The sequence below is a fragment of the Dermochelys coriacea genome, chromosome 4 (assembly GCF_009764565.3).
Source record: "Dermochelys coriacea isolate rDerCor1 chromosome 4, rDerCor1.pri.v4, whole genome shotgun sequence".
In the NCBI taxonomy this organism is placed as follows: Eukaryota; Metazoa; Chordata; order Testudines; family Dermochelyidae; genus Dermochelys; species Dermochelys coriacea.
Genome location: NC_050071.1, coordinates 2937402 through 2951426, shown reverse-complemented (window position 1 = coordinate 2951426; position 14025 = coordinate 2937402). Strand labels below are relative to the sequence as shown.

General features: G+C 38.0%; 1 protein-coding gene across 1 annotated transcript in view; it reads right to left on the bottom strand.

Annotated features, from left to right (window-relative positions):
* The window catches only part of POLR2B (RNA polymerase II subunit B), a 28700-nt gene that overhangs the window by 2710 nt on the left and 11965 nt on the right, over positions 1-14025 (bottom strand). The window contains exons 6-21 of the mRNA XM_038399474.2: positions 13787-13945; positions 12943-13107; positions 11777-11973; positions 10465-10584; positions 9673-9859; positions 7959-8102; positions 7505-7644; positions 7296-7407; positions 6768-6922; positions 6256-6454; positions 5910-6078; positions 5320-5416; positions 2421-2515; positions 1791-2041; positions 1619-1708; positions 1280-1387 (exon numbers count right to left, since the gene is read on the bottom strand). Of these exons, the coding sequence (XP_038255402.1) occupies positions 1280-1387; positions 1619-1708; positions 1791-2041; positions 2421-2515; positions 5320-5416; positions 5910-6078; positions 6256-6454; positions 6768-6922; positions 7296-7407; positions 7505-7644; positions 7959-8102; positions 9673-9859; positions 10465-10584; positions 11777-11973; positions 12943-13107; positions 13787-13945 (2388 nt within the window). The remainder of the gene's footprint in view (positions 1-1279; positions 1388-1618; positions 1709-1790; positions 2042-2420; positions 2516-5319; positions 5417-5909; positions 6079-6255; positions 6455-6767; positions 6923-7295; positions 7408-7504; positions 7645-7958; positions 8103-9672; positions 9860-10464; positions 10585-11776; positions 11974-12942; positions 13108-13786; positions 13946-14025) is intronic.

The following is a 14025-nucleotide window of genomic DNA, read 5'->3' as shown; positions in this document are numbered from 1 at the left end:
CACACACACAGAGAACATGAAACAATGGGTTTATCATACACACTGTAAGGAGAGTGATCACTTAAGATAAGCCATCACCAACAGCAGGGGGGGGGGGGGGAGGGGGAGGAAGAAAACCTTTCATGGTGACAAGCAGGTAGGCTAATTCCAGCAGTTAACAAGAATATCTGAGGAACAGTGGGGGGTGAGGTGGGGTGGAGAAATAACATGGGGAAATAGTTTTACTTTGTGTAATGACTCATCCATTCCCAGTCTCTATTCAAGCCTAAGTTAATTGTATCCAGTTTGCAAATTAATTCCAATTCAGCAGTCTCTCGTTGGAGTCTGTTTTTGAAGCTTTTTTGGTGAAGTATAGCCACTCTTAGGTCTGTGATCGAGTGACCAGAGAGATTGAAGTGTTCTCAAATCAGACGTCAAGAATTATAACATTCAAAAACCAGTTGGAGAACACTTCAATCTCTCTGGTCACTCGATCACAGACCTAAGAGTGGCTATCCTTCAACAAAAAAGCTTCAAAAACAGACTCCAACGAGAGACTGCTGAATTGGAATTAATTTGCAAACTGGATACAATTAACTTAGGCTTGAATAGAGACTGGGAATGGATGAGTCATTACACAAAGTAAAACTATTTCCCCATGGTATTTCTCCCTCCCATCCCACCCCCCACTGTTCCTCTGATATTCTTGTTAACTGCTGGAATTAGCCTACCTTGCTTGTCACCATGAAAGGTTTTCCTCCTTTTCCCCCCCCTGCTGCTGGTGATGGCTTATCTTAAGTGATCACTCTCCTTACAGTGTGTATGATAAACCCATTGTTTCATGTTCTCTGTGTGTGTGTATATAAATCTCTCCTCTGCTTTTTCCACCAAATGCATCTGATGAAGTGAGCTGTAGCTCACGAAAGCTTATGATCTAATAAATTTGTTAGTCTCTAAGGTGCCACAAGTACTCCTTTTCTTTTTGTGAATACAGACTAACATGGCTGCTACTCTGAAACCTGTCATTATGCTTGTATAGTAATTCTGTCAAGAAAAGCAGCAAAGAAATTCTGCTATAAACACATCGTGGTTTGACCCACTGAAGATAGGACTCTGGCTTCTGCCTAAGGAAATTAATATACCTTTTGTTTTGTTACTAGATCCTCAAATGGGAACTTGATCATCGTTCTTTAGTAGGTTAACAAATGCCAGGAACTAGCAGATCAGCTTCTCCACAAGGTAAAACAAATGCAGTTTGATTCTCAGATTTTAGCTACACAACACAAACTGTTCTCCTTACCTTCCCTTGAAGGCATTCAATCAAGTGACCAATTGTCATACGGGAAGGGATGGCATGGGGGTTGATGATTATGTCAGGTGTGATACCTTCACAGGTGAAAGGCATATCCTAAAGCAGGAAAGAGATTCTCATTATGCCTCATGAGAAGCTAGGGCGTTCCAACAAAATAAAAATCCAATTCAACTTAAGTGACTCAAAAGACATTTTAAGTAAGAATTGAACAGAGGTTAAATTTAAATCAATATATTAAGGTAACTTATTTCACAGGCAATCCACATTAATACGCAAGTTTCACTCTACAGAGAGATATACAAGTATGAGAGAGAAAAAGGTTGCTACCTCCTGTCTGTACTGGATACCACAGGTACCCTTCTGACCATGCCTGCTGGCAAATTTATCTCCAATTTGTGGGATTCTCACAGAGCGCACCTGGAGGCAACAGAAAACATCAATGACTTGGTACTTTTTTTTTTTTTTAAAAAGCCCAGAAGCCATAGAAACAGGTACTCACCCTAATTTTGCAAAACTTATATCCTTCCTGGTTAAGGGTTACCATGACCTGGTCTACAATACCAGTCTCACTAGTTCGTAGGAAAGTGCTACAGTCCCTCTTTGTGTATCGTCTGTTAGTGCTTTCCAATTCATCTTCATTCTCAGGAAGAGTTACCGTTTTGCCAATGATGACATCATCTCCTGACACACGTACACCAGGTGCTATCAAACCATCATCATCTAGTTTGTCATAGATGGCATGCCTCATACCTGAGATTAAAGACAAATGAATTCAGAGCCGAAAATCTTCAAAGTATTTCTACAAAAACATTAAGGATCACGTTCTCAATAGTAGACACCATATTTGCATTCTGTGCCAGTATACTGCAGTGTTGTGAATTCATGGACATATTAGTAAGTGCAGATTCTACTACAAATGTACATGCTGCTAACATATCCAGAAAGGGAATTTTTGTTTTTTTACTGACCATGCAAATTTCTTTGTACCAAGAGCACAAATTTATCAATCATTTACATGTTTACAGTACAATATTAATAGTCAAATATAGTAAGGTTAACATGAAGGACTCAGTCTAAGTCTGGCTGCTAATTGCAGGCTCTCTTTCTTCCATCTGCCAGCATCTCTTACCCTGACAAGTTTCACGTGTAGGTTTTTCAAAAACTTCTTCTTGGTCAAATCCTTTCTTGGATTCTTGTTCTTTATATGAGCGATAGAAAACAGATCTGAAAGAAAATTTAAAAAGAAAAAAACTTTAGATATCAGCATTCTTTTTTAAATTGTATGCTATAACCACATCTACATCACAATTGAGGGCCTTTGTTTTATTGATTTGTCCAGAAAAATTCCTAGATTTTAAAAAAAGCTGGGAGTGGTGGTTTTTTGTTTTGTTTTAAACTGATTGTCACCCAAATTTTGGACCACTCAAGTGTATGAAAATACTGATTATGTTAAAAAAAAAATCTGATTACATTAGGTAGATGGTATTTATTAATAAATTAGTCTAGGTGTAAATGTGAGGCTGTCAAAGTGCAGCAACGTAGTGGAAGATATGCGTGCGTGCGTACAGAGTGTTAATGTGCAGTTTATGCAATAAGCCACAGCATTAACTCCTTTTATTTATAATACACTTATTTTTCTGTCTGTTGCTTTTTTTCTGTCCTCTTATTCCCTAATGTTAACCTAATATTTACCCAGAAAACAAAAGTTAGTTTTTTGCACTGATTTTCACCCATTTTTAATTTACTTTTTGTAATAAAGTGAAATTCCCAGGACATTTTAAACAAAATAAAAACTGAAAACAAACAGCCCTGGCTCATAGCACAGTTGAATTAGAGTTACCGGTAATGACAAGTCTGAAAGAATGCTCAGGTCCCATGCAAGAAGAAGTTTTTACTTGGATACTACACTATGACTTCTAGAGCAAAAACAATGAACCCCACAAGGACATTCTGACAGTCACTTCTCAGAGTAAATCTGTGAGATGTCTACAAATAAACTGCTGGTAGTGGTAGACGGTGGCAACTTTGGGATCTACTATACATCTTACAAAAAAAGGGAATAGTGTTATCCCTGTGTTACGACCCAGACCACTTTACTCATACATTTCACCCCTTTTCCCTTTGCCTGCCTTTTAGCTTACATGTTTTGATGTCATCCCATTACCTGAATGCTAATGTAAACAATGACACCACCGCTGTACACATACTAAACCACTACATGTACAGTGATGAGTAATTTAAGAACACCTTCCCCTCCCCCCCCCCAGTATCCATTAAGCTGCACACACTGAAGTACACCTCCGGTGCACTAGAGTGCTTTGGTTTTATTCAGGTTTTTCCATTTTTCCTCCCCCCGGCCCCTTTTTTTTTTTTTTTTTTTTTTTTTAAATGCTGCCTTGTAGGCTAGCATATGGATCCCCAGCTGTACTTGAAGTTTAAAATTTCTTTTTATTTTTAAAAATGTGCCAGTGAACATAACCAAAGCTCACTTTGGGCAATAATTATTAATGCAATCCATAAAAATCCAGCACAGCTTCTCATTTCTTATTCTACATAAGTAAACAGATGTGAAGAAGCGAACATGCCTCTTAAAGGTCTATCCAACCAAAAGTAGAACAGAATGTGGACCTAGATAGCCAAAAGACAACAATGAATGTGTCCATTACATCATTCAGGTATAATTGTGGCAAAGTGGCGATAGGTCACATCATTTCCCTGGCTAACTATGGGATTATTTTGGGAAGCTCAAATGCTTGGCATCAAGGGGCTCACGTAACTGACAGTTCAAGAGAGAAGACATCCAAATCCTATTAGATTCAGTGCAGTCAGCAAGAGCTAACTTTAAAGCAAGAGGAGGAAAAAGGTTGGTTGGGCAAGTGTGTTATGTTTTTAATTTTGGCCCTAGTTATTCACTGGAGTGGTTACTTTTGCATCTTTTTACTGTGGCAGGTGTAACTTTTGTAAGTGACTTTAAAAAAACAAAAAAAAACAAAAAAAAAAACAAAATAGGTTAAGAAAGAGCAATTTTAGCAGATTGGGCCAAAAGAAATCTGATGAGGTTCAACAAGGACAAGTGCAGAGTCCTGCACTTATAACGGAAGAATCCCATGCACTGCTACAGATTAGGGACCGAGTGGCTAGGCAGCAGTTCTGCAGAAAAGGACCTAGGGGTTACAGTGGATGAGAAGCTGGATATGAGTCAGTCTGCCCTTGTTGCCAAGAAGGCTAACCGCATTTTGGGCTGTATAAGTAGGGGCACTGCCAGCAGATCGAGGGACGTGATCATTCCCCTCTATTCGACATTGGTGAGGCCTGATCTGGAGTACTGTGTCCAGTTTTGGACCCCACACTACAAGAAGGATGTGAAAAAATTGGAAAGCGTCCAGAGGCGGGTAACAAAATTGATTAGGGGACTGGAACACGACTTATGAGCAGGGCTGAGGGAACTGGGATCGTTAATCTGCAGAAGAGAAGAGTGAGGGGGGATTTGATAGCTACTTTCAACTACCTGAAAGGGGGTTCCAAAGAGGATGGATCTAGACTGTTCAGTGGTAGCATATGACAGAACAAGGAGGAATGGTCTCAAGTTTCAGTCGGGGAGGTTTAGGTTGGATATTAGGAAAACCTTTTTCACTAGAGGGTGGTGAAGCACTGGAATGTGTTACCTAGGGAGGTGGTGGAATCTCCTTCCTTAGAGGTTTTTAAGGTCAAGCTTGATTTAGTTAGGGATTCGTCTTGCTTTGAGCAGGGGGTTCGACTAGATGACCTCCCGGAGGTCTCTTCCAACCCTGATATTCTATGATTCTAACTGTACATTTTAACATACTATTAACAATATGCAGTAATCAGCTGTTGGTAGCATTTTAAAATGTATGACCTAGTTGTCCAGAGTGTCTTAGAAAAGGCATGTTATGTCCTTTAGACATCTGAAAGAAAACTGGGTCAGATTTAAATCTTCGAATGAGTAAAACCAACCGTATAATTTACATGAGCAATTTTCTAGAGTTCAAAGTTCAGGAAAACCATACCTGAAAAAACCTCTATCGACAGCAGAACGGTTCATGATGACAGAGTCTTCCTGATTATAACCGGTGTATGACGCGATGGCCACAATTGAGTTGATACCTGTAATGTAATAGAAGCAAATGTTTAAGGACCTACAACTCATATAAGCAAGGTTTCTTCATTCAAAATGAACTGTATTCCATATATTTACACAGACTGGACATTTATTAAAGCAAATCTCCACTCTACCCACACACACACACACACACACACAAAATAGAGGCCATGTAATATTGAATAAATACAAAATTGGAGTACACTGTAGATCAGAACTTCAATACAACAGTGACCCCTTGTGGAGATCTAACAAATGCTGATGAAAAATATACCATTTCCAACAATTTAATCTGTTGGACGAGGGAGGAATTTTTTAACATGCATGTTGTAATCTAGCTGCTGCTGAGACCACAAGGCACAATAATGTGAATGACCAGAAGTTACCACTAAGCACAATCCTAGTTACTTTTCACCATAATTAATGGTACACAAATACCAATATTTAAAGACATTTTATTCAATACATTTTAGGTTTGCTTATTAACCCACAACATACCTGCTGGCAACTCTCTAAATCGCAAGTACTCCATAGAACGTGTAGTCACAAGGGGTTTTTGAGGGTAATACAGCACATGGGCTAGTGTATCCATACGAACGTGGAAGTTTGTAATATAAACTCCCATAGCTTGTTTACCCATAGCAGACTGGTATGTGTTCCTAGGAGACTATGAAGGCAAAAAAGAAGCAGTGTCAACAGAACATCTATTGAACTCTTCATGCATATACATGTCTACATATGTTAAACATGCTTTTTTAAATTTTCCTTTTGTAATATATTCTTATCAACTTTAAAAGCAAGAGGCCTAAATAAATAAATAAAATAAATAAGTGGGGCTACTGACCTGGTTGTGATCAGGGAAAGGAATAATAGATGCACAGACTCCTAGGATCATGGACGGGTGAATCTCACAATGCGTGTAAGTTGAACAGTATGCAACTCCTTTCTCCTGCAAGTCATCTGGAGTCATTGCCAGCATCACAGTCTCTTCTTCTAGCGTATCGATGTATTCTACTACACCGCTGGCCACGAGATCCTGCCAACTAAATCATCAAACTGTCTCACTGCCTTACTATTCAGAGTAACATTTAATACAGATTTCATTAGCTATGTCAAAAAGCAAAAAACTTATCTTGTTTGTAATTAGGGAATACGCCACTGCCTTGATTTGACACAATTATGCTCTATTGCGATTATAAGCAACACTGTGTAGAACACACTTGACTACTTTGTAACAGGTTTTTAAATACAAAGGTGGCTTGCAGATTCAGCTGACTTCAAACAAACCCTGAGAAGCATACATCACATTTAGAAGAAAGAGCAAGACATTTTTCCTGTTCTGGGGAGATTTCTTACCTGTAGTTGTTATACTCTCGTTCTTTTAGTTGGTCAATATGCCTCTTCTTCAACAGAAGCTTTTGTTTTTCCACAATTAAAAGTGGCCTGCAGATTCTGCCAGCATCAGTATAGATGCGGATTTCTCGCTCCCTAATATCCCTGATCATAGAGACCTGCATATGCAAAAACAAACAAACAATGAGAATTAATGGGTACACACATTTGAGTTTTTATATGAACCATGGAATGAGAGTCATGGTGTACATAGCAGGAGCTATAACAAAGTGAAGTTCCCCAAAGTGGGAGCCTTTAAGTTACTGTCTACAGTATGCTGCAAGTATTAGTGCTCCATTGAACAGGGTTCCGATTTGAAAAGGGCAGTTTTCAGCTAAATTCTCTTTAAAAATGGTTTTAGGTCACTAAGCCTTTGAAGTCTGATCAAAAAGAATTTCCACTTGTACTCATACTTTGGAAAGGTGTGTTCTGACTACTACATTCCATCCTTTGCAGCTAGAATTTACATGGTCGTTCATTCAGAAAGCGTACCTCTGATACAATTATGTCCATCTGACGACGTAATTTTCTTAGTGTGTTCATCAGCTGATCTGGATCTTTGTGTATTCCTACCCAGCAGCCATTAACAAAGATCTTGGTTGCACTATGAAAAGAAAAGCCAGGAGTTATTTGAAAAAGTAGTTTTGAATTTAAAAAAAAAAAAAGTTTAAAATTATTCAGAGAAACTCATTTATACATACTCTGCAATGGCTGCTGGAGATATTTCTTCCAGATTTTCCATACTCCATTCTTCTAAAAATTCCAGAATCGGAGATGGCTGAGACCCCACAGAAATGTAAGCCATCAAGGCTAAGTTCTTCACAAGTCCTACTGCATGGCCCTAACAAACAGATTTACTTTTGTTGTAAAAAACAAATCAATACGCCTTTGAAAAGACTAGACAAATAGTTTCCAAGAAAACACATACACAGAATTGATAGTGGATTCAGACACACAATTACTTTATTAGTTAAAAAAAAAATCTTATGTCTTCACTGCAAATTTAACTTTAAATCTGAAATATTTGAAATTAAATACTGAAAATAAAATGCAATTGCACATTGACATATTGCAACAAATCTGCAGATGTTAGATTACCATAATACAAGCAAATATGCTTTTTGAATACATTCGTTTCAATGCAACTTGTGTTACCTCTGGAGTCTCAGCAGGACAGACCATTCCCCACAATGTATTGTGCAGCTGTCTGGGCTTTGCTAGTTTACCATCTCTACCAATTGGAGAATTCAAGCGTCTCAAGTGGGAAAGTGTGGATGCAAAGGTCAAGCGGTTTAACACCTAGATGTAATTGTAAGTTTTTAAAATTAGACACCCAAGCTGTATTCTTCATTTCAAACCAAAATCATGTGCAATTTGTTAGTCTCACTTATTTCAAAATGCCTACTAGAAGTCAGTTACCACCTAAATTGACAACTATCTTTGTGTCTTTCAACAAAGTAATGATAAAACAGAAATCAGTTCACCTCAACTCATCTTAGTCTAGTGCTAGGTCTTGCCCAGATCACCCAGAACTGTATTACCACCACTCTGCCTCAGCAAGAGTTAGCTTTGCTGCTGCTAAGCTCTGTGTCATCACCCGGACACATCAGCTTGTCTGCCTTACTGGCAAACTCTTCACGACTCTGCCAGTCCAAACCTTCCCTTGCAGGCAACAGTGAGCCCAAATTCCCAAGAGATGTATTTCTGCAGTGTCCAGTCCCTCTCACTGAACACTCACAGAAGTTAAGTTTGTTGCCTCCAAAGAGGCAGAGCACACAACAGCCCGTTAGATTAGCTGAAGACTCACACTTCCATTTTAAATCAGAGATAGTTCTGTAATAAAACAAGAACGAGTTTAGACTTACTTGACTAGACTTACTTGAAATCACTTAAGGGTGAAAGAGACATGAAAGGTTACAAACAAAAAAACCCACACATTCTACTGACTAAAACTTAACTTTAGCAAGTTACAATCTTTGTGTGAGCTGGTTTTTCACCTACAGTCAGTTCCCAGAGACTTCAACCTCTTTGGCTGAAGGATCCAACTCTCCCAGAGTTTGAGCACTCTGGCATCTTTTGTCCAAGATGATAATCCCAATTAATTAATCCCTGTTTCTTCTTATATTTCCCCTAAACCCATTGTCTGTTTCCCCAGGAAGCCTTTCTGGCTATAGAGCCTCCATCCCTTGTCATAATCATTAAGTGGCATCTCCCCCACTTGCTAATTTAAGGGCTTCATTTACCTGATATGTAAATGTACTCTCCTGGTTTCTGGCTTCACCTTCCTCAATTTACATTGGAGAGACAGTCAAGCAGGCAAAACAACATTCCTTTGTCTAGGGCTTATGCACGGCTTGCCAAACATATTTTAAGAACATATTTCCAGCACACATCTATAGTTCTTTGCACACTACCCACACAATAATATTAACGACCAGCGTGTTACCAGTTTGGACAGGATACCTTACATGACACCTTTCAGATACACAGATTATGACAACAGTGTGTTGGGGCAAGGAGTGCATGAGGGGTTCTGCATTATGGTTTGGTACGCCCTTTGCCAGTTGGCACTGAAGGGCTCCCAGAATCACAGTTAGGTTTCCACTGAAGATATTACTACACTGGCAGAACTTTTAACTGTGTGCATGTGGGTGTTCAGCAACTTCTATTGTAGGGCTGATCCTGAAAGAACTCTGTTCACCTTTAATATATACTAGTAATGCTCTGTAGAGACTGCTCAGCCAACATAAAAACTCTGATGTGACAGAATCTTAGAGAGAGTTTTTAATACAAGTATTCTGGATAGGTATACAGAAGCTTTTACAAGACAAAAGCTATGCTTTGTCTAAGACTTATTTAGCTAGGCTACCTGAGATACTCCTGCTCTGGCCTGATGAGCTTTCTTCTGATCACCCCAGTTTCCAGTAGCCAATGAGTACTTCAAACCATCTGATATAATCCTTGTTTTAATTGCCAGTTCCAAGTTAAAATCTTTCCCTCTGTCAATAAATTTTTGTGCGTATATTCTCACTTCTTTGAGCAAATTCTTAAACATTCTGTTGAAGAAAGCAGAAAATGTAATTGTTAGAAGCCAGGAAGGGTAATTGTAGTAACATTCTATAGCAGGTCAATTTAATCAAACAGATTTATGGAGAGTTTTTGAAAACAGGACACAGAAAATAGAAGTGAAATGCTTCACAGGAGTCAAAACAGAATTACATTTTTATATTGATAAGAATTCCATCCACAGTTACATTAGGCAGCATAAATATAAAGGCATATAAACTCCTCATGCTACAGGGCATAGACCAGCAACTAATCACCTGGAGTTCAGAGAAGTTTCTTCGGGCACCTTAGACACTAACAAATTTATTTGAACATAAGAGTCTAAGGTGCCACAAGTACTCCTTTTCTTTTTGTGGATACAGACTAACACGGCTGCTACTCTGATTCCTATGGACTGGTTATTCCATAATTGTACATCTTGTACCTTCCCCTGAAGAATCTGAGACTGGCCATGGTCTGAGAGGATATCAGAATTGAAACAATGGTCTGTTCTAGTATGACAGTTTTACATTCCCAACAACTATTACATGAAATATGACACTTTTTAAACACGAGAATACCATTTAATACCTACAATTTTGTTTATCATGCTTACCCTCTGAACAAGAATGCAAGCAATGGCCCTGCCAGATCAAGTCTTTTGTTGCCATAATGATCTCTGTCATCGAGTTCTCTTCTGCCCAGAGCTGCCAGTAGTAATCTATGAACCATATATCTAATAAAATAAAAAAAAAAAAAGACACCTTACTTTGTATTTTAATTAGAACCAGACATTCATCATCAAGACCAAACAACTATTTGCGGGACATATCCACTAGGGGTGCCGATGAATTGTCAATCCTAAATCAAATGAAATCATTGCATTTCTAAAACACAGACCTCCTTACCAGGTTAATAAGCACAAGTCCTAAAAACCCACTGCTTGTTTAAGTCAATGCAGACCCAAAAGGAGAATTTTTTTAAACAATCTACCCCACTTTTGGATTGGACCTTCACCTGGCCAACCAGTGCTCTTTTCCTCTGTCTTGTATTGTCTAATTTAGGCCCCAGTTAAGTCAGCAGGGCTCTGCATGAGCATAGGGGCCACCAACTGGCTGAACTGGGGCCTGGGGCTCCTGATGCAGGGACTGACTGCCTGTATATCATTAGGCACTGAGCAAGGTGATACCACCCAAATAATTTTAGATGACCAGAAATACACTATACGGCCTTACAGTCAGCCTGCACCACAACTACACTGTCAACTCAAGAAGTATATTAACAATACAGTAGAACCTCAGAGTTATGAATATTAGAGTTAAGAACTGACCGGTCAACGGCACACCTCATTTAGACCCAGAAGTATGCAATCAGGAAGCAGCAAAGATTTTAAAAAAGCAAGTACAGTAGAGTATTGTGTTAAATGTAAACTACTAAAAAAATAAAGGGAAAGTTTAAAGAAAGATTTGATATAGTAAGGAAACTTTTTGTACTTGTTTCATTTAAATTAAGATGGTTAAAAGCAGCATTTTTCTTCTACATGGTAAAGTTTTAGAGCTGTATTAAAGTCAATGTTCAGTTGTAAACTTTTGAAAGAACAGCCATAACATTTTGTTCAGTTATGAACAACCTCCATTCCTGAGATGTTCTTAACTGAGGTTCTACTCTAGTGTCTTTATGTAGGTCCCCAATACCACATTCAACTTAAAATCCACCCTCATTGTTTCTGCCATTTCAATGCTGCAAGGATTGGGTTGCAAATACTACAGGGGAAAGTAACTATTAGTACTATTTTGAAAATTGTGGAAACAATTCTACCAGTCTTACATTTCATAAATATCTAAACTAAATTTTGAATCAATTTTGAGTTGACAGTTTCACTTTCAGATGTATGACACAGCATTTAAGACAAACAAACGAAGTCATACCCCAGAAAATAGGCCTTTTTGGTTTCACAAAAGTCACTGACACCAACATGTGGAAGCATTTCCTTCTGTAAGACTTCTTTTGCATACTTAATTCTTTTCTCTTTGGTAACACCAGGCTTTGCACCTCTTGATCCGATGAAGTTTAATGCTACATTCTGTTCCTGGATGACAAATGCTTCATCCAAGGAAGGCTTGACCTAATGAACAAAAGGAAGCAAAAATCATTGCATCCGCCGGGGGGGGGAGGCGGGGGGGGGGGGAGAGAAAAGAATCAATTATGTAGCTGTTCCTGAAATTTTTTTTTTTTTTATGAAGTTCTAGTTAACTACATTTTAAATAAAAATTCCAAAAAATTTTTTTCTTCAAAATTCTCCATTATACTGCAACAGATTTTTTTTTTTTTAAAGGGGCAGCAGCGAACATCAGATATTCTAGAATAAGACATTAATACAAAAGTGGCAATGCATGTAGAATTATTTTCTGAAGTTACAATTAAGCATGTTTCATTTAAAAATAAAATTTAGTAGGTGATGACAGTTTAAATAAAGTCTTCGTATACTAGGATATTAATACCAAATTAGCTAACATGATGACAGTCACCACAGACAATGCACCTCCAAGAAATACTTCTAAACCAGCAAATGATGACTGGATCTTTAAAAAAGTAAAAATGTTCACAGGATTGTATCACTAAACATGATTTCAAGCTACTTCACAGCTAAGTACTGTTTATATTAAAAATAAAAAAATTCCACTACATACAGATTAGCTTTTTGTAAAAGACAACTGCGGATCAGTGTGGTACAGTAGGCAGTGCACAAAAAGATAGTTGAGACAGACATAGGATTTTTTTCCACTGATTTCAATGGGAGCCGGATCAGACCCTGTAACTGAATAGTAAGCAGCGCTCTTCCATTCCCACACAAGCACTTTGGGTAAATGTACATTTACCATAATTGTTTTATTCAAAGAACTTTTATTACTTTAACCAATGCAAAAAAAAAAAAAAAAAACCAAAAACCCCTAACATTTAAGATTCAGGTGGTACATGAGTCTTAAAATTACAACTGGGATATGGACAGGATGCTTTGAATATAGTAGAAGTAGACAGACAGACTTTAGCTCACTTAACACCATGACCCATACCATTATTGAATATACATTACCATTTCCATCATCTCAGGATCTTCAAAGTCATAAATTATGTGTTCTAAAATGTCTCTGTCAGATACAAAACCTAATGCACGGAAAACAATAATGATGGGCACTTCTTGTTTGATATACGGCAGAGTTGCTACAATACGCTGACCAATAGCGCTCTTCTTTGCACCCTAGAGGGGGGACAGGGTAGATCAGTCTCAAATGCATTTGATTTCAAACAAACCAACTTTTTCTGGACTTCAAATGGCTTGAATAAAGTACTTAGTCAAGAGAGAGAAGTATGGTATTTGAAACTGAAAAGAATGCCATGTACAAAACCATAAATATAAATAATTAGATGAGGTCTGTCCCATTTCGAATACATCTGTTTTTAAACTATTAATGCCACAGAGCAGCTACTGAACAACATTTTTCATCTTATTCAAGATGTTACAATTATATACATTAGATTTGAAAATCTACTCACAAATACATATTTAATAAATATATTTGATTACACTCTTCAAAGCATTACATCCAACAGTTTCTCAAAAAACCTAAACTTAAATACCATGAGATACCACATAAAAAAAAAACTCCAGAAAGTCTTACAAAATTTCAGCCCAAACATAAACCAAATACACCTTTATCCCGATATAACGCAACCCAATATAACACAAATTTGGATACAACGCGGTAAAGCAGCACTCTGGAGGGGCAGGGCTGTGTGTTCCGGTGGATCAAAGCAAGTTTGATATAATGCGGTTTCAGCTATAATCCGGTAAGATTTTTTGGCTCCCAAGGACAGCGTTATATCAGGGTAGAGGTGTATAAAATATCCACCATTATTAAATCATCAGTCATGCATACCTGCCCTCCTCTGGCCAGCATGCTAACCCATATAGTACTAGTTGGTCGAGAGGAATTCTCCAGACAGGATCTACATTCTCCTGTGTAAGCATATTTCGAATCTTTCTTTGCAAACACATACACTGTGTTTGTAGCCATCTTCTCTTGAGCAATCAGAACCTATATTGGAAACAAAGCACTGTAAATAACCAGATAAGGGCATGCTTATAGTAAGTAAATATAAACATGCAATACCTGTA